At 38.4% G+C, this 24,745-nt stretch overlaps 1 protein-coding gene across 1 annotated transcript in view; it reads right to left on the bottom strand.

The window, feature by feature from the left end:
- Window positions 1-8,122: 8,122 nt before the first annotated feature.
- tmtc3 (transmembrane O-mannosyltransferase targeting cadherins 3) overlaps window positions 8,123-24,745 on the bottom strand; it is a 29,079-nt gene continuing 12,456 nt past the window's right edge. Inside the window, exons 7-14 of the mRNA XM_031731874.2 lie at window positions 22,835-23,087; window positions 19,918-20,066; window positions 19,591-19,711; window positions 19,311-19,422; window positions 14,542-14,645; window positions 13,676-13,845; window positions 13,199-13,425; window positions 8,123-11,220 (exon numbers count right to left, since the gene is read on the bottom strand). Of these exons, the coding sequence (XP_031587734.1) occupies window positions 10,322-11,220; window positions 13,199-13,425; window positions 13,676-13,845; window positions 14,542-14,645; window positions 19,311-19,422; window positions 19,591-19,711; window positions 19,918-20,066; window positions 22,835-23,087 (2,035 nt within the window). The 3' untranslated portion in view covers window positions 8,123-10,321. The remainder of the gene's footprint in view (window positions 11,221-13,198; window positions 13,426-13,675; window positions 13,846-14,541; window positions 14,646-19,310; window positions 19,423-19,590; window positions 19,712-19,917; window positions 20,067-22,834; window positions 23,088-24,745) is intronic.

Genomic DNA, 24,745 nt, shown 5'->3' with positions numbered 1-24,745 from the left:
CACACACATAAGATCACACGTTGTCCCCATCACTGTCTCTGTCTGACAGCCTGAACTGAGTTCCAAGCTGGACATTGACAGCTTTTTGCCCATGTTCTCAAAAAAGTTATTCTTGAGCTTAACAGTTTCACTTTGTGGTTAAATAAAGAGTAAGAAAAGCAGAAATTGATGATACAAGTCATGTTTTCAGGTCAGCTCATGTCTTAAGAGGAGCCAAGCTCTCATTTGCTTCTCACAAGTTCAAATTTTGACCCAGACGCTAAGCTTTTGTCCGAATTGAAAAACCCTATTGCGTGAGTTAAAAACAAGACATCAAATAGCTGGGTGATTAGCTGGAAAAAGCCATGTGAGAAAAGATGCAAAAAGAGAAGTAGGATTACTACTAAAAGTAAACTAGTGACAAATGAAATTTAAAATATAAATGCAATTAATCAAATAACTTAATAAAAAAAAAGTCACTCTAATCAAAAGCCAGGCTAAAAGTCAGTTATGCAATACATTTTTTAAGATTAAGAATAACTGGAAAGTAAAAACGCGGTCCTTTGATAAATGAATTCAGCCTGAAGAGGGAACGTGTGGAAGTTAACTCCCCTATCTTCTTCTGATGTTAGTCAAACAGAGTAAATTACTACTGAGTGGAAATCTCCAGTATACTCTTGGAGTAGTATACTCCAGCCCACCCTCATTTTAACCACTGTTATCTTTAATGGGCATAGAGCATGAATTAAAAATGTTCAGTATTGTAGGTCCCAGAATTACTGGTTGAAAAAAGCAGTTGGTTGAGAAGCAAAACTATATCCACTTAAGCATCCTGGTGTAAAAAAAAACAAGTGTTGGTGTATCTAACCTCATATATTTATCCACAGGAAAAAGACCACAGTCTGTGTTTGTATTTATTGCTAATTGCCAGAGAAATATACAGCTCTGGAAGCAGGCAAATATTGTTTGCAAGGCAATAAACACTCTTGCAATGAGCTGGAAGAGCTAGAAGAATAACTTTCATTAAACTTTAATGACGCATTGAGCAAATATGACAAACTGTACCACAGAAACAAAAGTATCAGACTGTTCTGTTAAAAAGGTTAACAGGTTTCCAGATGGTACTCTAAGTTCGAATGGTTGTCTGTCTCTATGTGTTAGCCGTGCGATAGACTCCCAACCTGTCCAGGGTTGCCCAGCTGGCTCCAACCCCCACCCCCCACCCACCCTACCACCACCACCACCACCACCACCCCCCGATGACCCTGATATGGATAAGCTGAAAAGAATGGATGGGTATTCATATTTTTCTTTTCTGAGACCTGGTCACTCCAGTCCACAATAATCAAATTTTAGAATATTTCCTGCTCCATCAACTTCAATTTGCTTAAAAAGTTCATGTTAATTTTTCCCTAATCATTTCCAACGGCAGTCGCATGGCAGCATCCTGTAAACGGACTAAACTTCAGTCAGGAGAACAGCTGAGATAATCCATCAAGTCCAATCATCTTCTTTCCCACCTTCTTTGACCCAAACCAGTGCTTCTCTCTCTCAGAGAAGCCAAGCCTCAATCTTCATCTTCACCACCAGCACCTAGACTCTGGGGCGTTCTGTCCTAAATCCTCTCACTGCTGGAATTCTATTCGGCCATCATGGCTCATCGGAGTCTAATGGCAAAATACGTTGATTACTTATTCTATCTCATTAAATCATGTTCAGTTATTCCGAATGACGTGACCAAATGTGACACCTGAAAATGGTAACTAAAAAATTATTCTCTAACTGGGCACTGCATTCGTCCTTTAAAAGTAATAAAATATAACATTTCCTCTCAAATTTAACACTTTGGAAATATTTCTGGGGTCTTGATGCCTTGCTAAGTTTATTTTTTTCCCATGTTTTACTTTAAAGATGACTCCAATGTACAGTATATCCCCTTAGAAATTGAGAAAATATTGTCTTTGTTTTGGAGAGAGCATATAATCATTGCTCATGTTTGACAAATGTATCTGACCACAGCACCATGTGAATTGAATATTTTGCCTATAAGATTGAGCATTTTTAAATAAATTAAGTGTTTAATAAATTAATTTTTTTGATTCATAAAGGGAGTATAGATTAACTGATATGAGATATGAAAGTGGAAAGGGATAAAATTATTACTTTGCAATAAAAAAAGAGACTAAGTGTTTCTTTCTTGACTCCTCTCCTTTAACTCCCTGTGTGTTTATACTACTGTATTTAATCATTAGTAATTATTAAACGGAGGTTCTTTATCTCATAGTTTCTTTTGTCCTGTTTCTCTCTGCCTCTTCTCTGAGCCAGATGTTTCTTCCTGTTAAAAGAGAGTTTTTCCTCCACTGTTGCCAACCATAGTGGTTTTCTTCTAATATTGTAGTCTATACCTTACAATATAAACTGCCTTGACACAATTGTGGTTCTGAACTGTCATTACATGAAAAGTCCGAAAAGTCCCCACTCATCCACATTCAGTGATTCAAAATGATTTAAAAAGAAAAAAAAAACTTTTGTTGAAGACATTTTGTTGTAAATTTAAATTATAGGTAAAAGTTATAGGACACTTTGACAACAATTATTTCTGTTTTAATTCAATTTGTGCACCTGGATTTGGATAGTTTATACAATTCCATCAAATTTACAAAGAGCCTCGGATCTCTGATTTATTATTTCAAGTTTGGAACTTCAAAGATATTATCAACCCTATGCTTTGATGTTTCCCCATAATAAGTTTTCATTCTGCACTATTCCAGGACACATGGGCTCTGTTCTCAGACTTGTTTTTCACCATCATACAGTTTGATCCTGTGAGTAAACAGCAGTCACATGGATTCCCACTAGACTTGTTTTACTGAAACATGTAAAGTTGAACATTTTAGGGTGTAATAAAAACAATTCATACAAATACCTGCTTTTATAGCCATTCTTGATGTCAGTGAAGTTGTGAGACAGGTAGAAATTTAATTAGAATTAACTGATATATTTACATTGGTATATTTCCATATTTACAGAGGAATCACCTTTGAACACATGAGTTTAACCTGGTTTCTTCTACTTTTAGATTTAGGAATGTTGTAAGTTAGAATTTGTTACATATTGCAAACAAAATAAATATGTTTTTGTTTCCAAACAAACAAATACCATGCACAGTGCTTTATAGTGTATCCACAACAACCTCAATGATCTGCTTTCATGATGGACAGATAAAAAACAGCAGAGAGTTCAGAAAATGGAATTGTATTTAGCTGACTGCATAATCGCAAACAGTCCTTGTTTTCACCCCACCCCCAGACACACACACAACACTGTTTGACATGAAAAGCAACAGAGGAAGCTCTACTTGGGCACATGGCATCATGAAATACAAAACAGGTGCTCCTGATGGATGAGTGAACATGTTTACCAATAAGGGGAAACCAATTTTCCAGGAAGCACGCATGGCTGCTTCACATTTATCTTGTTTTTAATCATAACTAACATTAATGATAGGACTTTGGGTATTTTATGTACCTTAATAAATCAGTTTGTCCTAACATTAATTGGAAGCTCAGTTCCTCTTTGTATTAATGTTGGACATGAGCTCTGAAAATAGTTAGTTACACCCGATTGGGTTCAGATGTGGCTTTTTCCTGTAAACAGACATTCATGTTACACACACGCACACACATATATATATTATATGTGTATATATTCCACACACACACACATATGTATATTTTGCACTATATATATTTTGCACTTGCCCTGCACTAGCTTCAGCCTCCCAGGAGCTTCCTGCACATTATCTTTGCTATTCCTAGGACTATTGTCTTCTGTACAAACATCTCAGATGTCATTCCTTAATCTGCTGGAGCAGTGGGCGAGTTGCTGATGCCTTCGTCCTCCACCTCTTCTCTGGCTCATCTCTCTCATCTCTTAGCCCTTGGTATTTCTCAAGCTTCACATGATCTTTCCTCCTGATGTTGCTATTACTTGGTATATCTAAATCTATCACTACGGCCTTCTTCCTCTGCTTGTCCACTACTACTGTGTCTGGTTGGTTAGCCTTATGTATCTGGAAGTCCTACAGGATCTTAGCTCAGTCATTCTCAACTGTCCTAGGGGGCTAACCTATTTTGATCTCTATGATGTTCCTGTATACTATGCCATCCATATGGTTCGATTTATGCCCTGTCTGCTAGCACCTTGCACCCTGCTGTTACGTTCTGGATTGTCATAAGGGTATCTTTGCACAGCCTGCAACTGGGGTCTTTCCTGATGTGGTAGACCCCAGCCTCTATTGTAGTGGCTGACATTTGTTCCATTTCGTAATCGGTTTCCGCAGCCAGTCTTGATAATCATCTGGCTGACAGGGTCCAGGCCTATAGAAGACAGCAGTGGGGACAGAACATGGTAAATCCCACACTTAATGGTGATTTGTGCAATTGGATTGAAGCTGGCCTCTAGTGTTGTTTGCCATATTCCCATGGAATTCCTGATGAAGGCTCTTAGGCTCTTGTTGAGCTTGTTTTAGGCATTCCATGATCCATATCTGAAGCACTGAGTGATAGACTTTCTTGTAGTCAATCCAGGCAGTGCACAGGTTGGTCAGTCAGGTTAATCTCTGGAAAGCTGGACAATCTTAAGTGACTGCTCTATGCATCAGTAGCCCCTCTTGTGCCTCTGCCTACTTCTTTCTAAGAAACAAAGCTGAAAACAATAATTCTACTAACGGATTCATAGAAATGATTAATTAATAATAATTACAGAAAACTCATACGGCTTTGTAATACTTTCACTACATATAGAGATCATGTGGGGAAATACAGCAAACCAAGTGTTTTTTGTTTAATCGGATTCACTAACCTAGCAATTCCTCATCAGTCCAGCATTGGCATCTTTAAAAAACTGAACATCATGTTATTTCATCCATGCAATGATTTCTTAGCCTTTGTGTGTCAGTCGCACTGTCTCGGACCAACTGGAAGACTTTCCTCGTTGCACTTCCTGTTGACAGTTTTGTGGGCAACTAAAGTCAAATTATGTGTGTTGTTTGTGTGTGCATGTGTACTGTTAATCATCTCATCATGGTGGCATCAATCAGTTTACACAGTCATGTAACAGCTATGAGAGGAACTGTTCTGAAGATCTCTGTGTTGTTTTAGTAGTACCCCATGATGAAGATTTTTCAGTCACTGTCTGTGCATGTGCTATGTGCACAGTACCTCCCCCTCTAGTTTTTGGATGGTAGTGAAACACACAAACAGGCACACACACGCACTTATTCAAACTTATTCCAAAAAGTAGTCAACCAACTGACTATTTCATTGTTTTTATAACATATAATTATATTCTATAATACTGTCATTATAAAATATGTGTAAAGATGGTCGATGTTACAGATAACACCATGGAAATGGATGAGTCACAAAGACATGCAGTTAGTGGGGTTTAGGTTAACTGGTGATTCTAAATTGGCTTAGGTGAGAAGTGCAAATGGTTGTCTGAGATGGGCTCCAGATCCCCCCCGCAATGCTTAATTGGATAAGCAAAGGAGAATGGATGCATGGATGGATAATTATAGTTTTCTGTACACTTAATCATGACAATACACTTTTCAGTCAGTCTATGAACAGAAACAGCATGTGAATGATGTATAAGGTATGGATGTTTTTCTTTACACTAGTCTATGCTATGTATATATATAAATATATAAATACATATTATTTATATATATAGCGTTAATCTCGTTAAAAAGACGTTAACTCCATAACCGCATTAACGCGGCAAATCGTTAGCGAGTTAGCGCGGATGGCCCTCAACGTGGCGCTGCACCGCGTTAACGCGTTAACGAGCTAACCGCGCTAACGCGTTAACGAGCTAACCGCGCTAACGCGTTGACGCTGTGCAAAATATGTGAAATAAACTTGTTTATTTTGTTTGTTTGTTTTGTTTTAAGTGAGTGTGTCAGAATTAAAGAAAAGATATCCCTAACAGTGGAAATGTTTGACTTGTAGGTATAATATGGATTGGAAAATCGTCTGACAATAAAGCACACATTTTTCTAATCCTTTGTGATTCCTAGAATAATGCATACAGAGAAAAACAATCATATGACCTCCTATGAGCAAGTACTTTGGCGACAGTCGTAAGGAAAAACTCCCTTTTAACAGGCCACCTCCTGCGACCGGTTGGGATGAGAGAAGGAAGATAGGACAAAAGACATGCTGTGGAAGAGTGACAGAGATGAATAACAAGTATGATTCAGTGCAGAGCGGTCTGTTAACACACAGTGAGTGAGAAGGTCGACTAAAGAAGAAATACTCAGTGTATCATGGGAATCCCCCAGCAGCCTACACCTATTACAGCATAACTAAGGGAGGACTCGGGTCACCTGATCCAGCCCTAACTAGCTTTTACTTTATTCACAATGACTGTGTTGTTAGTTTTTTGTTAACACTCCTCACTGACACTTTGCAGTGCTCGCTGCTCCTGCTCTCTGCTGTAGCCTATCTCACCTGTCTGCTACTGAAATAGGGAAGACATTCCTGCATTTTAACTAATTGGTGTGTGTTATGTGGCTTCATGGATAGATAAAGTTGTGTGTCATCTGCATAGCAGTGAAAATATATGCTATGCCTTCTGATGATACTGCCTAAGGGAAGCATAAACAGAACTGGTCCTAGCACTGAACCCTGTGGAACTCCATAATTAACCTTAGTGTGTCTTAAGAAGACCATTTACATGAACAAACTGGAGTCTATTAGATAGATATGATACAAACCACTTCAGTGCAGTACCTGTAATACCTACAAGCATGCTCTAATCCAGTGTTTCCCAACCTTTTGGAACCACAGCACAGATTTCAAATTTCAAATCACACAGCACACCACCAAACAAAAATGTCCCAAAAACCAGATTGATCATTTTTCCCCGCCAGGTACAGCGGAATTGGCTCAGTTTGTCCCCAGTATACCTTTTTTGCTTTCTTCTGACCACTACTCATCCTAGGCCCTTCATCTGGGTCGGAATTTTTTCCAGGACGCAAGTCAGATTGACTACTTTTTATTTTCAATTATTTATTTATTGCTATTAAGTGCTGGTCTCACAGCATGACTATTACGTAATTTCGTCCTCGTTGTCTTCTGTTTTACTGGCAGTTGACAACCAATTTAATTAGAGCAGGTAGTTGTACTGCCCTCTAGTGGAAGAGAATGTAATTGTTTTACCCGTTGTTCACACTGATTGCTTAAAGTAGCAATCAGGTGGAACCAGATAATCTTCCATGGCACACCTGATCATTTCTCACAGCACACTTATATGTCACGGCACAGTGGCTGGGAAACACTGCTCTAATTGCTCTAAAAGGATATTATGGTTAACAGTATCGAAAACTGCACTGAGGTCTAGCAGGACAATGAGTCCACTGTCAGAGGGCCTAAGATGATCATTTGTAACCTTCACTATGACATTATGAAAACCTCAATGCATATGACTTTGTAGTCACTTTTTATGGTTGTAAAGAAAAGTTCTTTTGAAAAAAAATCTCAGAGTATTTCACATATCTTTTGACAAGATAATCTCAGAATACACAGCCGGTATATTTGACAGCACAAGGCTTTGGGGCCAACAGTACATCACACTGCATGAAAGGCACATTTTGACTGGCAGCTACTGACAGTTACACTCTGTTCCTCTCAGGCTGACAGATTTGGCCCTGGCACAGTTCAAAGCGTTGAAGAATTCTTGCTTTGTTGTCATGTCATACAAAAGTGGGTTTTTTTAACCCCAGGTCAGACTAATTAATTGACTTTTGCGTCATACTGCTGTGGTGAAATGTTTTGAGACCGATCAAAAAAATCATCTCCTCCTCCCATGTCACCCTGCAGTTAAATTCGACAGCAGTGGGAAAAATAAGAAATTATTCTTTAAATTTTGTAATTTTTGTTTACTTTAGACTTCTACACAACCTTACAACCACCGGACCCCCACCCCCATTAGCCATTAGAAGAAACACAGGTTCAAGGCACCTCGAGTGATAGCTTCCTTTTTCAAAGACTGAAATTTTCTGCAGCAAACCAGTAGGATCAATCCATTTCAAGAATAACATTTACTGTACGTTAGTAACACACACAGAACAGGCACCGAGTTTTCAGCTCACTTTATTTAATAACCAACACCCCCCACCACCAAGAGATTAAAAAAAAAACCCCAAACAAAACAAAACAAAACATTCTTACACAAAATTATGCAAGATGAGGCGAAACAGAAGTTGTGGCAAACTGGATGCACCCTTGTTCAAAACTGTACTCGTTTAACTGTACAGCCAGTTGAATGATTTCGTACTTGTTTAACACTGACATGAACTCTACTGAAATCCAGGACTTTAAAAAAAACAAAACAAAAAAACGTGACGATACACACAAATTTGCAGAGACTAAATAATGCACCTTGAAATGGAACGATTACCACTGGTAAACAAAAACATCTAGAGCATATCAAAATAATAAATAACACTGGATACAATATCCTGTAAATGTATGTACATAGACTTTCAGGGTCACACAATGCATAGCAAGATTTTGTAGTACCACTACAATACTCCTAACCTACAGTAATCAGATCTCCAATTTGAAATTAAAAAAAAAAAAAAAAAAAAAAAAAGTACCAAGCAAAACACTTTGCTGAAACAAATTACAGCACTGTGTAGAGGAAACCACATCATGTTGGGAGCTGTGAAGACACAGTTGTCATCTTACAGGAAAAATAAACTTCTGCTTACTTTGAGCAATGAATTGTACACGGGCGACTCACAACAGTAGTCAATAGGCTCTTCATGACTATCATGGCTTCTGAAGATGGCTCTGACAGTAACAATTTGCAGTACCAGGTAGTATTCTAGCTTGTCACTTCCTCACTATTACTGATTTAAGCATCAGACCTCTTGAACAGTAGCCAATCAGCCACAGGGTTTTATAGTGGTGTAATAACAAAAAAAGAGCCAAGGAAACAAGAGGGAGAAATCTGTGCACTTAAAAAACAACAAAAAACAAAACAAAACTGTGTACATGTTCACCAGCAGATCAAGTGGTAGTTTTATTGTTGATACTTCGGGGCATTTTTGATCCAACTGATCACATAGATGTAAATACTGGAAAAACAACCCCCGCCCCCCTCCAAATACAAGGTCTATTATCAAAATTTGAAAGTGTGGAACACCCCAATAATGTTTCAGTCCCAGCAAGATAAAAAAATAAAATAAAAATCATGACTGTAGAGAAGTATTGTGGGGAGATCCATTTTCAGATGGACTTTCAAATGTGCTCTGAAAATCCCCCCCTCCCCCTTTCTTGTGATGTGAAAGGACCTTTGGAAAATGAAGAACGCATGACGCTGAGGATGACCGTGCGTCACTGTTGACAGTCATATAAAATGGGTCTTGCCAATGTCAAAGCAATGTCTATGGGAGTTTATCGGGAAAGAGGGAGGGGAAAAAAACAACAACAAAAAAACCCCCCATCCAAAACGTCTCTAATGGGGCCATAGTGTCTGAATCATAGGAGCCAGCTGTAGAGATGTAAGGAGGAGGGATGGGTAATGTGACAAAATGAATAAGAGAAATATCTTTAGATGGGTTCACAATGAAATTTTGAGGTAAAGACTGCAAGGAGTACAGGCTGATGATGCAGTAGCAGGAAGTACTGAGTGAGATCAATAAAGATTAGCAAATGTGGCTGCAATGGAATACACATATGCCTGATGTCAGTGTAGTGTGGAGTCATTTTGTTCACTGTATGGTTTATTTTGAGGGGGCAAACTCTGCAGATATAATCCTGCTTTGAGGAAATCTGACGAACATGTCACTTCCTTTAATTGTCCACGATACAATCATTCTGTTTTTAAAAACAATAGCGCAATGACTCACATCTTGGTGAGACAAAAAAAAAAGAAAAAAAAGAAAAGAAAGAAATCCAGTGATAAACAATGATTACAAATGAAAAAACAAAAAACAAACAACTACTACCGATCTATGATATGTGATCACATTCAGATAAAGCACATATGCACACATAGGCATCTACATAAGCTTTAAATAGATCATCCCAAGTTTGCTTTGTGCTCAATTTTACTGTTAATGTTGTGAATTTCATGTGCAGATCAAAATTTCCCTTCCTTAAATAATTAATGTTAAACCAGCAGACAATACTGAGTAGCCTGTGAAAGCAGATAAATCAAAGAAATAAAGTGATAATTGATTATGATTACACATTGCTAAAGGGAAGAAGTCTTAGTTGGAGCATTAAAGAGCTCCAGAAAAGTAGTCCAGCTAAAAATCGCAACAATGTCAATCACCACTCAATATGCGCTCAATCTCCTCTAGTCTCTTCAAGGCAGCTGCTCTTTTTTTCTCTATATCTTTAATGTCCTTAGTGGACTTACCCTTAGTCCGCTTATCAGACTGGCTATTATCTAAAGATTTTGATTGGTCCACACCCACACCTCTGACACTTTCTGTAGAGGATTTCCGCTCATTCTTCTCATCCCCAACCTCCTTTCCAACGGCATCAACACCCCTCCCTTCCTCTCCACCCGCAGCAGCCTCTTCCGTGCCCTCCTTAACACTCTGCAGCACTTCCTCCTTGGATGATGCAGCTACCCCCTCTGTGGTTGCTCCCTCAGTGTTAGCTGAAGACAGTGGTTGGCCTGCTGCACTCATGGCAGCCATTTTACTACGTACAATACTCAAGTGGCGACGCACATACTCCTCATTTGGTGCCAGGGCCAGCGTTTCCTCCAGGCATCGCTCGGCCCTTGGCAGGTCGCGCTCCTCAAAGTAGACCACGCACAAGTTGTGCTTCCCTTGGACATTGGTGGGGTCCATGCGTAAAATACGCTCAAAACAGGCCTTAGCACCGCGGGTGTCCTTCTTGTGATTCATGAGGATGTCGCCCTTAAGGATTAGGCCCTTGATGTGCTCTGGATGGTGGTGTAGCAACTCATCCAACACAGGTAATGCGTCGACTTCACGTTTTGATTGAGAGTAAAGCAAAGCTAGGTTAAACAGAGCACTGCGGAAGCCAGCCTGCAGACCAATGGCTTTGCGCATCCACCGCTCAGCTGCTGCATTTTCATTTGCATCCATGGCCAGCATGCCAAGATTGAAATAGCCATTGGCATCGTCAGGCTCCTCCTCCACATAGGTGAGGAAACGACGATTTGCTTCAGGCCAGAACTTTGGCTCACCTGTCACAGGAAACAGACACAAAGCACAGGGTGGCTTTGGGTAATCAAACGTTGATATTCAACCACAAAAGGTGCTTTTATGTGCATTGTGCAAGATTTTTTATCCTTAGCTGGCATGAAAAAGTTTAAAACAATAATAGCTAAATGTGACAAAATCCATTGGAAACAGACTTTGTAAATCATGTTTACTGCAATCTTTTTTCACAGTTTGAGGTTTTGTGATTTTGTTATGTCTCTTTTCCACAATCGCTTAAAGGCACTGAGTGGATAGTCGGCACCACCAGTGATTGAACCAAGGTTTTTCATGTATTGAAATGTGGATTAATTGACTTTTCTCCCCCAAATTTTGCTAATATTGTTATATTAGTATGGAATCCACAATTCAAAAACCCGAGGGATGGAGGTTTGTGAGAGTTAATATGTGCATGGGTTTTCAGCTTATTTAAAAATCAGACTGTAGAATTTATGAGAGACTGTACTGGATGCTAGGACAGTCCATTTTACAACAGCACACTGTTAGGCTAACCTTTATTGAAATTAATTTGTCTTACAACGTATGTCTATCTATCTATCTACAGTAGAAAAGATTGTGGACTTATTGCTCTTGGTGTCAGACCTGACAGACAACTATGGATCATATACAGAGCTGGGATAGGCTCCTGCCCCCTCGCAACTCTTACACAGGGAAAAAAATATTTGCCTCCTTATGGATTTCTTGTTCTTTTTGCACAATTGCAGAAAACTAATCTTAATATTAGACAAAGATACTCTGAGTAAAAACAAAATGGAAGTTTTTAAATGATAATTTAATTTATTCAGGAAAAAAAAGGTTATCCAAACTAATCATATAGCATGCATTTTTTTGAAACGCTGAATTCGATTTCACTTGCCAGAGCCAGGCCCGATTACTGCCAGACCTGTTGAACCAAGAATTCCCTGAAATACAAACTGTTTGACAAGGTCTTACAAAAGGAAACTGGAAACACGCTCTCATGAACTTAACTACTCCAGTAATTGCTAATGTTTTTCAAATAATTTTGCAATAAATTTAAAAAAAAAGAAGAAAAAAAAGTGCTGTACTTGATATTTTTAGCCCCTTACAATCAATAAGGCATTCTGATTAATCTGGGGCAGCAATGTTCCAGCAGTAGTTTGGTGGGTCATTTAAAAACAGAGGTGGGATTTAATGATGTACAAAGACAGGAGAGGAGAGGAAGAAGAGAGGTTAGATTTACAGGTAAGGACTGCTCAGTGGGATTTGATGAAATGGAAATTTAAAGCTTAGATGTAAGTCCTCATGTTTTAAAATCAGATACTGGGCCTGTACATTGTACTGTGTACATTGTACTGTACTGTGACATTGTTTTTTTATGATATTGTGAAATCTGCTGCAAAACAAAAACAAAGGTAGACTAACTGTGTTATTTAACGGTTGAATGAAAATACTCTGCAAGTTAGTGCAGGATAAACAGGTTAGTTTGCTGTTCACCGATGGATTTAAAGTAAATAACAGTGTGTATAACCAGTACACAGTGTCTGTCTAGTATCAAGTTAATATGACCAGCAGGTCAGCTAATCACCTGTACACTAAGAAAACCTAATGGAGCTCTCAATAGAAATTATTGAGTTGTGTTTTTTTCCCCATGCTGAGTCATTCCAACTGATATTAGGGTTTTGCCATCTGTGTTTAAAAAAAAAAAAAAAAAAAAAAACAAAGTACAGGGGTGGAGAAACTAGCAAACACTTTTGTCATTGAGCTGATGAAGGGTGAACGAACAGAAACTTGGCTAAGAAATGTGTCAGTACATGCAGTGTGCACTTCAAAATAAGCATCTGGTTACACCCTAAAGGTAATAAAAGGTTATTTCCTTTAACAAGTGACAAGTAAGGCTCTCCTCATTCTTCTTATGAGGAACAATCATGCTTTTACTTCAGTTGGAGACTGCAGTTAAATTATTTATTTCCTCATTACACTCACCAGACTCCTGCATGAGAAGTGCTGAGTTAAAGAGTGCCAGCTTGTGGCGTGGGTTGAGCTCCAGGGCATGGTTGAAGTTCTTCAGGGCTTCAGATGGGTCTTTCATCTCAATGTTGACAATGGCCAGGTTATACCACAGGTCAGCATTGGTGCGATCAAGCTCCAAGGCTCGGAGGTAGGCATCCCGGGCTTCTGTGAGCTTGTTCATCTTGAGAAGCAGTTCCCCTCTGAGTCAAAAAGTATAAAAGAAATAAATAAATATAGAGGTGATAATGTAAAAACACTTTAACACATTACTACATTATTTGACCAACAAAATCTGAGATAAGGGGAATGTCTCAGTACAAATGTTTGACAGTAATACATTTAAGATGAAGAATTTATTCATTTATTAAAGAATATGTGTGCCATTTTAACTCTTTATCTGACAGATAAAGAGTTAAAAAATAAATAAATAAATAAATAAACAAAACTTACCTGCTGATGTAAGCTTGTTTGAAGTCTGGTCTCATGCTTATTGCTTGCCGGTAGAGCTGATCAGCCTCCTCCAGCCGCGAATCATTGGCCCGGATCAGATTTGCTAGGTTTATGTAAACATTGAGATGGTTTGGGGCAACACGCGTCGCATACTTCTTACCGGGAATAACCTAATGAGTGGACAAACAATATTTCATTAGTATCAAAGCTTGTGTAACATCGAATAAAGTAGAGAATTAGAAGGGAGTGGAAAAAAATCTGCCTCATCATTGTATTACAGTCTGTTATGAGAGATTAGATTTTAATGCAGATTTCTAGTCCCTTTTTTTTGGCTCAGGCCTTTCTGGGTAGTGCACCTTGCAACTATAACTCTTATCACTATCAGTGCTTTTATCCTAGGAAGGCCGTTTTCCTGAATAGAAGAACTTGGTGCCCCCAGTGAAAGTTTGACCAGACTCAAGCATTATAAGAAAGCTATTTTTGCCTTTTCAACCAGTTTTGTTAATTGTTGTTTACTTATTTACTGAAAATGGAGTTAAAATACCAAGGATATTTACAAATGTTTCTGCCATGTAAGGTATAGTCACCCCAGAAACACCATATCTGAGCCAGGAAAAATCCTGTAAGTGTTTATCCTAACACTGTAATTAAATAAGCAAAATAACTATAATTCATCAACACCATGTCCACATTCGTTATATATAATTAAAGTTTTCCATGGTATGACTGAAAGGCTCTTGTATGCTGCATGATCTGCCACCATCAGGTGGTAAACAGTGGCTACAATGAACCTTACAGCCTTGAATGAGTAGCAATTGCATAAATGGAAGCAGAAAAAAAACAAAAAAAAGCAAATGATTAAATACCTGCGGCATGAGGGATTTGGCAACCAAGTAAGCCTCTTCTGCCTCTTTGGACTTGTTCAAGTTCTTGTAGGTTCTTCCAACATTCATGTGAGCACCAATATCGTCTGCAGCAACAAGAATGAGAAAGAGCAGTGAGAAAACAAAATCCTACCCCATCGGTTTGTGTGTGTTTCAACACATTTACTAAACATGACTATATTAAATACCAACTAATGCTAAACATGACTACAAAATATAAATAATTTTTGGTTATAACATCAATAGTGTAAGACAAAACAAGCAACATTATTTTGAGGAGCTTATTTAATCCTTCTGGGAAGACGTAAGAAAAGTTAAGCTTTAAAAGAGGTCAGTTTGTAAAGCCAGAACTGATGCTTGATGATTAGCAGAGCAGGAAATCCTCGCTGGGAAAATGTGTTTACATTGCTAATCTTGGGGAAACACTTGTGGGTGATGAACCGGGCAAAGCTGTTGATATCTCAGTTTATGGTAGGCTTCCTCTAAACTAAGGCATTAAGCACAAATTCAAAAAAAACAAAAACAGAAAGATGCCCAAGATGTCGAAATGATACACTTTAGATAGTAGGATTACACTTTTGGTCTGTTTGACTGCAGTCATGAGATCTTAGAGTATAATGAATGGACTCATAACAACTGGCTGCCTATTAACTATGTGTCAAGAGAAGTTTAAAAAAAGCATGTTGGACTTTCAACTGAACTAGATGTCCAGGGGATTTTTTTTTTGTCATATTTTTAGTCAAGAGTGTTACTATGTAAGCATTTAATCTTCCAACAGTCACCCTTTTCATTTCTTCTAAGACTGCTGCCGAATTAAGTCATTGAGTTAACTTCATTACACAAAAACACCCTGTTACATGTGAATTTGCAGCCCATTTGATGGAGCCTACATTTAATTTCTTAATATTCTGTGTTTTTTCTTTGAATCTTTGCCATACTTTAGCCTGTTGTTGTCTATCCCCTTTCATTTTTAATCGCATTTTACAATTTCCCATTGATTGTTTTCGTTCCCCTGACTATAAGAAAACAAGCAAATGCATTAACAGACAGCTTCTGACAGGGTCTTTTGAGCATTGCACAACATCCTTTGTTAAAACAAGTTCCTACTTTACCAAAACTTAAATGAAAGAGGTTGGAAGCAGTAGTTCAAACAGTTTAGAATACACTATCAATGCAATCTGAAGTCACATTACTGGCTTACCATCTGACATAGTTGTTAAGAGTTTTTGGAAGAGGCAAAGCAATAATGTAAGCAGTGATTACAGTGGGGAAATAATTATTTAAACCCTTGCTGAATTTATAAGTTTCCTCACAAAGAAATAAAGTCTCTAAATTTTACGGTAGTTTTATTTTAATAGAGAGACAACACATCAGCCAAAAATCCAGAAAAAATACATTACATCAGGGGTGTCGAAGTCCAGGCCTCGAGGGCCGGTGTCCTGCAGGTTTTAGATAACACCCTGGGTGAACACACCTGAATCAAATGAGTAGTTCATTACCAGGCCTCTGGAGAACTACAAGACATGTTGAGGAGGTAATTTAGCCATTTGAATCAGCTGTGTTGGATCAAGGTCACATCCAAAACCTGCAGGACACCGGCCCTCGAGGCCTGGAATTCGACACCTGTGCATTACATGAAAGGGTGAAGATCAGCCCAAAACTAAATGCTGGCTGTCTGTGCTTATATGTGCTTGTTAGGCGCTTGGGACCACAGTCACCAAGAACACCACTGGTAACACACTATGCCGTAATGGACTGAAATCTTGCAGTGCCCACAAGTGTCCCCCTATTCAAGAAGGCAGATGTATACAACTGTCTTAACCTTGCCAGTGAACACGTAATATTCAGAGAAGGTTTGGGAGAAAGTGCTGTGGTCAGATGAAACCAAAATCAAGCTCTTTAGCATCGTTTGTGTTTGAAAAAAGAGAAATGCTGAGTATGACTCAAAAAACCCACAATCAAGCACAGAGGTGGAAACATTAACCTTTGAGGCTGTATTTCTGCCAAGTGTATTGACAACGTCATTGCTTTGAGAGGCCAATGGATGTAACCTATACAGTAAATATTTGGATGAGAACCTCCTTTCTTCACCCAGAACACTGAAGAAAGGTCTTGGATGGTTCTTCCAGCGTCACAATGACCGTAAACATACTGGCAAGGCAACAAAGGAGTGGCTAAAGAAGAAGCACATTAAGGTCATGGAGTGGACTACTAAGCATCCAGATTTTAATCCTATAGAAAATCTGTCAAGGGAACTGAAGCTTTGAGTTGCCAAACAGAAGCCAACAAAGGATTTAGAGAGGCCTCTCTCTTTCTTCCTAATTTCCTGTCTTTCACTGCTCCACAATCCAATAAAGGCAAAAATGCTCCAATAACAATCTTATCGTACAAATAGTGCTAGGGTACTAAGTCATAATTTGCTTAGAGATCAAGTACTTATTTTACTCAGTGACATGCAGACACCTTTGCATGTGTTTTTTGGTTGACATTCTGTCTCTCTCCATTAAAATTATACTACCATAAAAATTAGAGATTATTCATTTGTTTGTAAGGGAGAAAATTCAGCAGGGAATCAAACAGGTATTTCGCACACTGTATAAGCTTCCTTGATTTGCTGTTTGAATTTGAAGAGGAAAAGTAGTATCTTGTGTAAGTGCAACTATTGTACAATAGTTGGTGTGTTCATTTTTAAATAAGAAAGAAAAACAACAAAAAAAACCCTTACAACTAATTCTACATGACAAACAAAATTAGCAATAATCATACCCTGAAATAAGATATAACCAAAAAGCACAATGAAATGTACTTGCTTACTACTCCTACAAATTGAAAAATGAACAATGTTATGAGAAGTACAATGAGAACCTCTGACCGTCTCAAGCTAGAATTACTTTCTTGCGGTTGCATCCAGCCACCAGTGAAACTGCAGTTTATTTACATGACCAGACTCAAAACATGGTTTCTGGCAGAAAAGTAAATAGGCCTGAGGTCTGTTATGGGTCTTTTTGGCTACACCGTGGGTAGAGCACTAATGGGCTAGAGCACAAAGGCTAATTTCCTTCATGTAGACTGATGGATGGTTTAGTCTGCCATAAACAGTAGAAAGATCAGCTGAACAATGCAAGGGATGTTTTTTTGATTCTTTTTCATTCAACAAACATTTTCATGCTCACAATGGTTAATGGCAAGAATAGATCTCTCTTTTTAAAGGAGCCTAAAGTAATTGGACAGTTGACTCAAAGGCTATTTCATGGGCAGGTGTGGGCAATTCCTTTGTTATGTGATTATCAATTAAGCAGATAAAAGGCCTGGAGCTGATCTGAGTCTGGTGCTCGCATCTGAAAGACTGTGGTGTGAACCGACAACATGTGGTCAGAGCAGCTCTCCATGCAGGTGAAACAAGCCATCCTTAAGCTGCGAAAACAGAAAAACCCATCTGAGAAATTGCTACAATATTAGGAGTGGCAAAATTTACAGTTTGGTACATCCTGAGAAAGAAAGCAAGCACTGATGAACTAAGCAATACAAAAAACCTTGGACGTCCACAGAAGACAGCAGTGGTGGATGACTGCAGAATTATTTCTATGGTGAAGAGAAACCCCTTCATAACAGCCAATCAAGTGAGCAATGCTCTCAAGGAGGTAGGTATATTGATATCCAAATCTACCATAAAGATAAGACTGCATGAAAGTAATTAATTCACTGCAAGGGGCAAGCCACTCATAAACCTCAAGAATAGAAAGGCTAGATTGAATATCTAAAAAAAGCCAGCACAGTTCTGGAAAGACATTCTTTGTACAGATGAAAACAAGATCAACCTCTATCAGAATGACTGCAAGAACAAAGTATGGAAAAGGCATGGAACAGCTCACGATCCAAAGCAAACCACATCATCTGTAAAACACGGCAGAGGCAGTGTGGCTTTGGCGTTCACGACTGCCAGTGGCACTGGGACACTAGGTAATACTGACACAGGACAGAAGCAGCCGAAGGAATTCTGAGGTATTTAGAGACCTATTGTCTGGTCAAAATGAGCTGAATTAAGTTAAATAATTGGGCGGCATTTCATAACAGAGATGGACAATGACCCAAAACATACAGCCAAAACAACCCAGGAGTTTATTAAAGCAAAGGAGTGGCGTATTCGTGAATAGCCAAGTCAGACATTTGATCTTAACCCAATCGAGCATGCATTTCACGTGTTGAAGACTAAACTTCGGACAGAAAGGCCCACAAACAAAATGCAACTGAAAGCTGCTGCAGTAAAGACCTGGCATTAAAATGGAGGAAATCCAACTAAGTATTTGAAATGAAGTTTCATTAGAAATGAAATTTTATTTGTAATTATTTAATTTGAGCCCCTGAAGTGAAGGGATTGTGTTTAAAAATGCTTTAGTTCCTCACATTTTTATGCAATATTTTTATTTAACCCATTAAATTAAAGCTGAATGTCTACACTTCAACTGTATTTGGGTCTTTTTCATTTAATAATATTAGTGTTTTGAAGCAGTTATACTGTGTTATACAGTGTTTCTGTTTTTGTATACCTGTTGGAACAGGTAGAACAACAAGTAAAACAGTTACTCTCAACACAAAGAAAATTACTGTAACCTCATTTGGTATCTCCCACCAAAAAACAAATAGTTCTTAAGAAGATCAACAAATTGGCAAACTGTAGTGGATTTTTCATCACTTCCATGACACCATCCTTCCTTTCTCAGTGATTTATGAATGACATCAAAGTGTCTCACCTGGTTGGACTCGAGTAGCCTGGAGAAAATACCGCAAAGCCTTTGCATAATTGTTCTGATTTTCTAAGGCATGGCCAACATTATTCCACAACTTGGCATTGTTCTTGTTAACCTGAGGTAGATGACAAGTAAAAGAGACATGACGATAAGAGTCATTCTTCAGTTTTGTCAGTGGATGATTCATTCTAGTTTACTCAACATTTTTAATCACAAGGTGTTTACAGACTTTGGCAAACTGCCATGACACACTGCCACCACAAAAACAGCATTTCCATCATACCTTCAAGGCAGATGTAAAGAGAGTATATTCTGACTCCCAGTCCCAATTTCTATGAAAAGTTTTCACTGTATGCGTAGTTAGCAGCACTCCAATCATCAACCAGGAAATCTTCTTCAATTGTCTACAAAGGAAATTATTAAGCAGATCAATGTAATTTTAAATACACATTTTCACAATCTTCACAAAACCTCATTATCTGCACCAATATTAAAAAACAAAACAAAAACGGGTAAAAGTGTAACCACAAACAGAAACTCGTAATTTCACAAACAGTTTCGCACTTCTGAGGGATTCTTCTTTTAAACGTCATTTTGGACAAGAACCTACCCTTTATGTGAGATTATCTTGAATCCATTTGCAACAAGAACACAAAAACCCATACTGGGAACATAAAGTACTCTCTCTGCTACAACAAACCCCACAGGGAAGAAGAGGTTGGATGCTGGAATAAAAGGCAGGACAATCAAAGACAGGGCCTGCAGGACAAAAACAAAAGAAATATGTCAGTTCATATGACAAGCTCAGAGCTCTTTTTTTGAAATAAGTAACAAACACTCAAAAATTATCATGGAGACGGACCTAAGGGGAAAAAAAAGTCTAACTAAAAACAAGAAAACTGGATTTTGACATGTGTTCAATTTGGGAGCTCTTCTGATGTTTAAATCTCAGAAGTTCATTAATACTTCATTCACTTGTAGGTAGCAGGTGGTTAGGTTAAAATCTGTAATTTGTAAAACTTACAATAATTTGCAGGTTTTCTCATCTTTGTATGACAAACATGTTAGCTTCAGGTTCTTCACCAGTGATCACCTAAAACAAGCACTCTCTAGATGCTTGCTACATGACGATATAGGAATGACATTTATCGTCTATCTACAAAAGGATTAATTTAAAAAACAAAAACAAAAGCAAAACAAACAAACAAACAAAAAAAAAAAAAACCCAACCCCCCCCCCCTCAAAAAACCCACCTAAAGGTAAAACTGATGTAACATTAACCACAATGCCACCAAGTTCACACACTACATCTCTTTGAACTCTGCCTTCATTTTGCTATGAGCTAAACGCCTACAAAGTTTTTCTATGATTTTATCTTACAAATATGCAAAACTACTGGACTGACCAATCTCCAAAATGTCAAACAGAACTCCAAATAAAGATGGGTTTAAGCACTGAAAACTGACTCTGTGATAGTTCCTGCAGCACATCTACAATCTAGAAAGGGGCTCCTCAGTGGACAGTGGTTATCTAAAACTATTTATTAATATCTCATGCTCCATGTTAGACAGCTGGCAACCTTGCAGTGATGCAGTATGTTAATGTGTTGTGATATTGTTATGCAACATTTTTCAAAAGGCTCTTAGCAAACCAGAGTAAACACTGCAAAAGGTCATAATTCAGTTTTTTGTGCTGACTTGTGTTCCCCTTTCTAAAGCTGAAGCTTAGAGCAATATTGTGAGCAAGTTTACTGACCTTTAAGCATGAGAACAATGAACCTATTGCACAACACATGCTAATTTGTTTCTGTGTACCTCTATAAACATTCCCATTCATCCTTTCAAAGCTCAACTAAGAACTTGTGTTTCATTGCTCATTTCTGCTGGCCAACTTCATTTGAAGAAAAAAAGTGAAATATACACAAAGAGTGGTAATAAAAATTGTCTTAAACCCCCCCCCCAAAAAAAACAAAACACAAAAAACATAATGGTAAACTATTGCATCAGGTTGTATGTTGAGCCACTACCTAATTTAGCAGGATAAAGTATCATTATCTGGAATGTCTACTAAGCAGTGGATATGACCAGTGGACACCAGTGACACCACTTTAGCTTTTTATTCTAACGTCAGGGCTCTCTTATGATATTTAAAAATGAGTTCTAGTATTTATAATCTGTTTACATCCCATTAAGCTATGCAATGTGTAGGCAATGTGAACCCAGGGCATTACAGAGGGGGATAAAGGACCTACAGTGAGAATATAGTAGAAAGTAATTAAAGTCAACATGTTATTTTTTCCCCCCACAAGCAGACAGACGCTATATAAAACAAAACAAAAAAACCCCTTATGTTGTGTTTTTTTCCTCCAGTTTTGGCCTATGTAGATTATATGCTTAAGCTATTATAGAGGCCTTTTCATGTCGCAATACTGTTGTATTTTGAGTTGAGTACAATGAATACTGGCAGTAAATATTGTGCAAATACTTCAAGAATCATGCTATGTTCCCCAAGAAAGGAAACCACATTTTGTTGGTCATATGTCTCAGTAGTAATACTTTTGATTTTTTTCTGACTTTTTTTTCCTAAATACTTATGAACAGTGGTTATAAAGAGTGTTGTTCAAAAGTCTTACAGTACTGAAAATCTATTATTTTGTTGTGTGTTATTTTGATATAAAGCTAGAAATAAGGATTTGGTAATGTTTAAAAACAGAAGATAAGGAGATATTTAAGATCCTATAAATTTCCATTTCCATTCCAATCCAATTTCTATTTCACTATTTTTCAACAAAATGAAGGAAAACATCAGATATCTTTGTGTTATATGTTCTATTAAAGTTTTATATGTCAAAGTGCTTCAGCTTCTCAGCAACAAATAAAAGCCTGTCACCGGTTAAGGCCACACAACCAGAAGACGAATACCTTAAGCTTTGTTTACTGGGAAACAGAAAAGCTCTCTCATCACAGACACACAAAATAAAGAAGGCCAAAATCCAATTGGCAGAAGTACTGTCAAAAGATGGCTATTAGCAGTGGTCTCAGGAGAAAAAGGGCCAAACACTTGGGGTTGGCCAAGACATGAATATTTCACAGTGGGTGGCTAGAAATAATATAAATAATTACAAATTTTAGATTTGTGGCAGTAGCAGAAGAGCTTATGGAAGGAGACAAACAAAACTGAATAAACTGCAATATATCAAACCCACAGTGAAACAGGGTGGTGGGTATATTTAAGTCTGGGGTTGATATGCCCACACTGGACGTGGAGACTGATTACATCAAACTGATTACAACCTGACCAACCAGAAGTATCACTTCAGTTTTCAGAACTGCCTAACTGTCTGGTTGAGTTTTTTTTTTTTTTTTTTTTTTCACAAAAGTACACACACACACACACACACACACACACACACACACACACACACACACACACACACACACACACACACACACACACACACACACACACACACACACACACACACACACACTTTAAAATATACATTATTTAACCAAATTTTCTCTCACCATGATGACTGTCTTGGCAGAACTCTGTCTGTATCGCAGGCTGTGATAAGCAAGCAGTCCAAGAAAGATGTAAAATACTAGTGTAGCCAGGTTACGCAGATCTACAAGTGACTCCACCAGGGGGATTGTGCCCATAGTCCAGTCACAACAGAGCTCTGAGGGATTCAGCAGGAGCCATGCATTTACAGGAAGTAGGTAGTTGAAAGTCAGTTGTCTGGTGGGTGTAGTGCTGACTGCTGCAGGGTTATCAAATCTGCAAGAACATTACATAGGGAGATAAGGAGATGATAAACATAATAATAATAATAATAATGATAATAATAACGCATTGGATTTATATAGCGCTTTTCAAGGCACCCAAAGCGCTTTACAATGACATTATTCATTCACGCTCACATTCACACACTGGTGGAGGCAAGCTACGGTTGTAGCCACAGCTGCCCTGGGGCAGACTGACAGAAGCGAGGCTGCCATATCGCGCCATCGGCCCCTCTGGCCAACACCAGTAGGCCAGGACAGAGACGCCGGGGATCGAACCGGCGACCTTCCAGTTACAGGTGCCCTTCCCAACCCCCTGAGCCACGGTCACCCCATAACATAACATAACATAGTATCCACTTTCCTTTTCCTTGGTGTTATCATGAAATCATAAACACCAAACATTTTTGTAAACATAAAACAGTGCTATATTCTATTTGATTGGAAGGATCAAATTACTGCAAAACAAGTAAAGAAAAATGATTCAGAATTGATATTTTATATTTAGGGTAATTTCGTTTATTTTAAATTACATTTTGTTACATTCATACTGTTATTCTGGCCCTTCGAGGCCAACCATTATGTTGATGTGGCCCTCTGTGAAAATGAGTTTCACACCCTTGCTCTAAAGGAATCTCAAAGTGTTTATAGTTCAAATTACCAATATGATGACAAATCGCTAGGGCTGCACGATTTTGCATAAAATGAGAATCACGATTTTTTTGCTTAGAATTGAGATCAAGATTCTCTCCCGATTTTCTTTTACAATATAAATATTTATTGCACTTATTAACTGCACATCAACTTAGTAACAGTTGAGATTGAACATAAAAACAATAAATGAACATAAAAACAATAAATGTCTCACATTTTGTCGTTGCCGCAAAATGTACTGCTTGTAATTCCGTTTCCACCGTTGCTCGACACTGTGTGTATAGAGCAGGTAGTGCAACATTTGAAAAATAGTTGCGGGACGGCACTGTGTAGCGTTTGTCTAGGGTGTTGATCATTTTCCTAAATCCCTGGTTTTGCACAGTGTTGATGGGAGCCATATCTTTAGCCAGGTGATAAGCTATAGCCTCCGTAATTTATTTGTGCCTGCGGGAGTTCGACGGGTATGGGGAAGCGCTGTATAAGGTTCCCGTTATTGATGTGGTTGACCGGGACGGATTTTCTCCTGTCACTTTCTTGGCCTTTACAGCTTCGTCATCTCTCACGTGCTCTCCGTTGTTTTTTCCCTGCCAGCTGGCTTCGGTATTACGTGGTATCAGGCTCTGCCCTTGCCATTTGTTGAGCAGGAAGAGTGAGCGCTTGTTTTCATGCAGATTATGTCCCGGATCAAAATGCGGTACAATCGTCATCTTCTTTTTGTTTTTGTTTTTTTGGTTAAATCGTTGTCATTTGGAAATGAGATCGCACATAAGTATGAATTGAGATCGCGATTTTCTAACGATTAATTGTGCAGCCCTACAAATCGCTATGGCTGGTGTGATCTCATAACAAGATGGTCTCTGGGTTTATCTATGCAGCTGCCAGTAAAGACGCTACAATAGGAACCACAGGAATGTTTTGTATCTGAACTGTTTGGGCAAAACACATTGCCCTAACTTGCTTTACAGAGGTGTTTCAGTCCACAATAGTCACAGCTGGGGA

Source organism: Oreochromis aureus, linkage group 7, assembly GCF_013358895.1.
Source record: "Oreochromis aureus strain Israel breed Guangdong linkage group 7, ZZ_aureus, whole genome shotgun sequence".
NCBI classification, from domain to species: domain Eukaryota; kingdom Metazoa; phylum Chordata; class Actinopteri; order Cichliformes; family Cichlidae; genus Oreochromis; species Oreochromis aureus.
The sequence above is the reverse complement of the archived record's forward strand: the minus strand, read 5'-3'. Positions and strand labels throughout refer to the sequence as shown.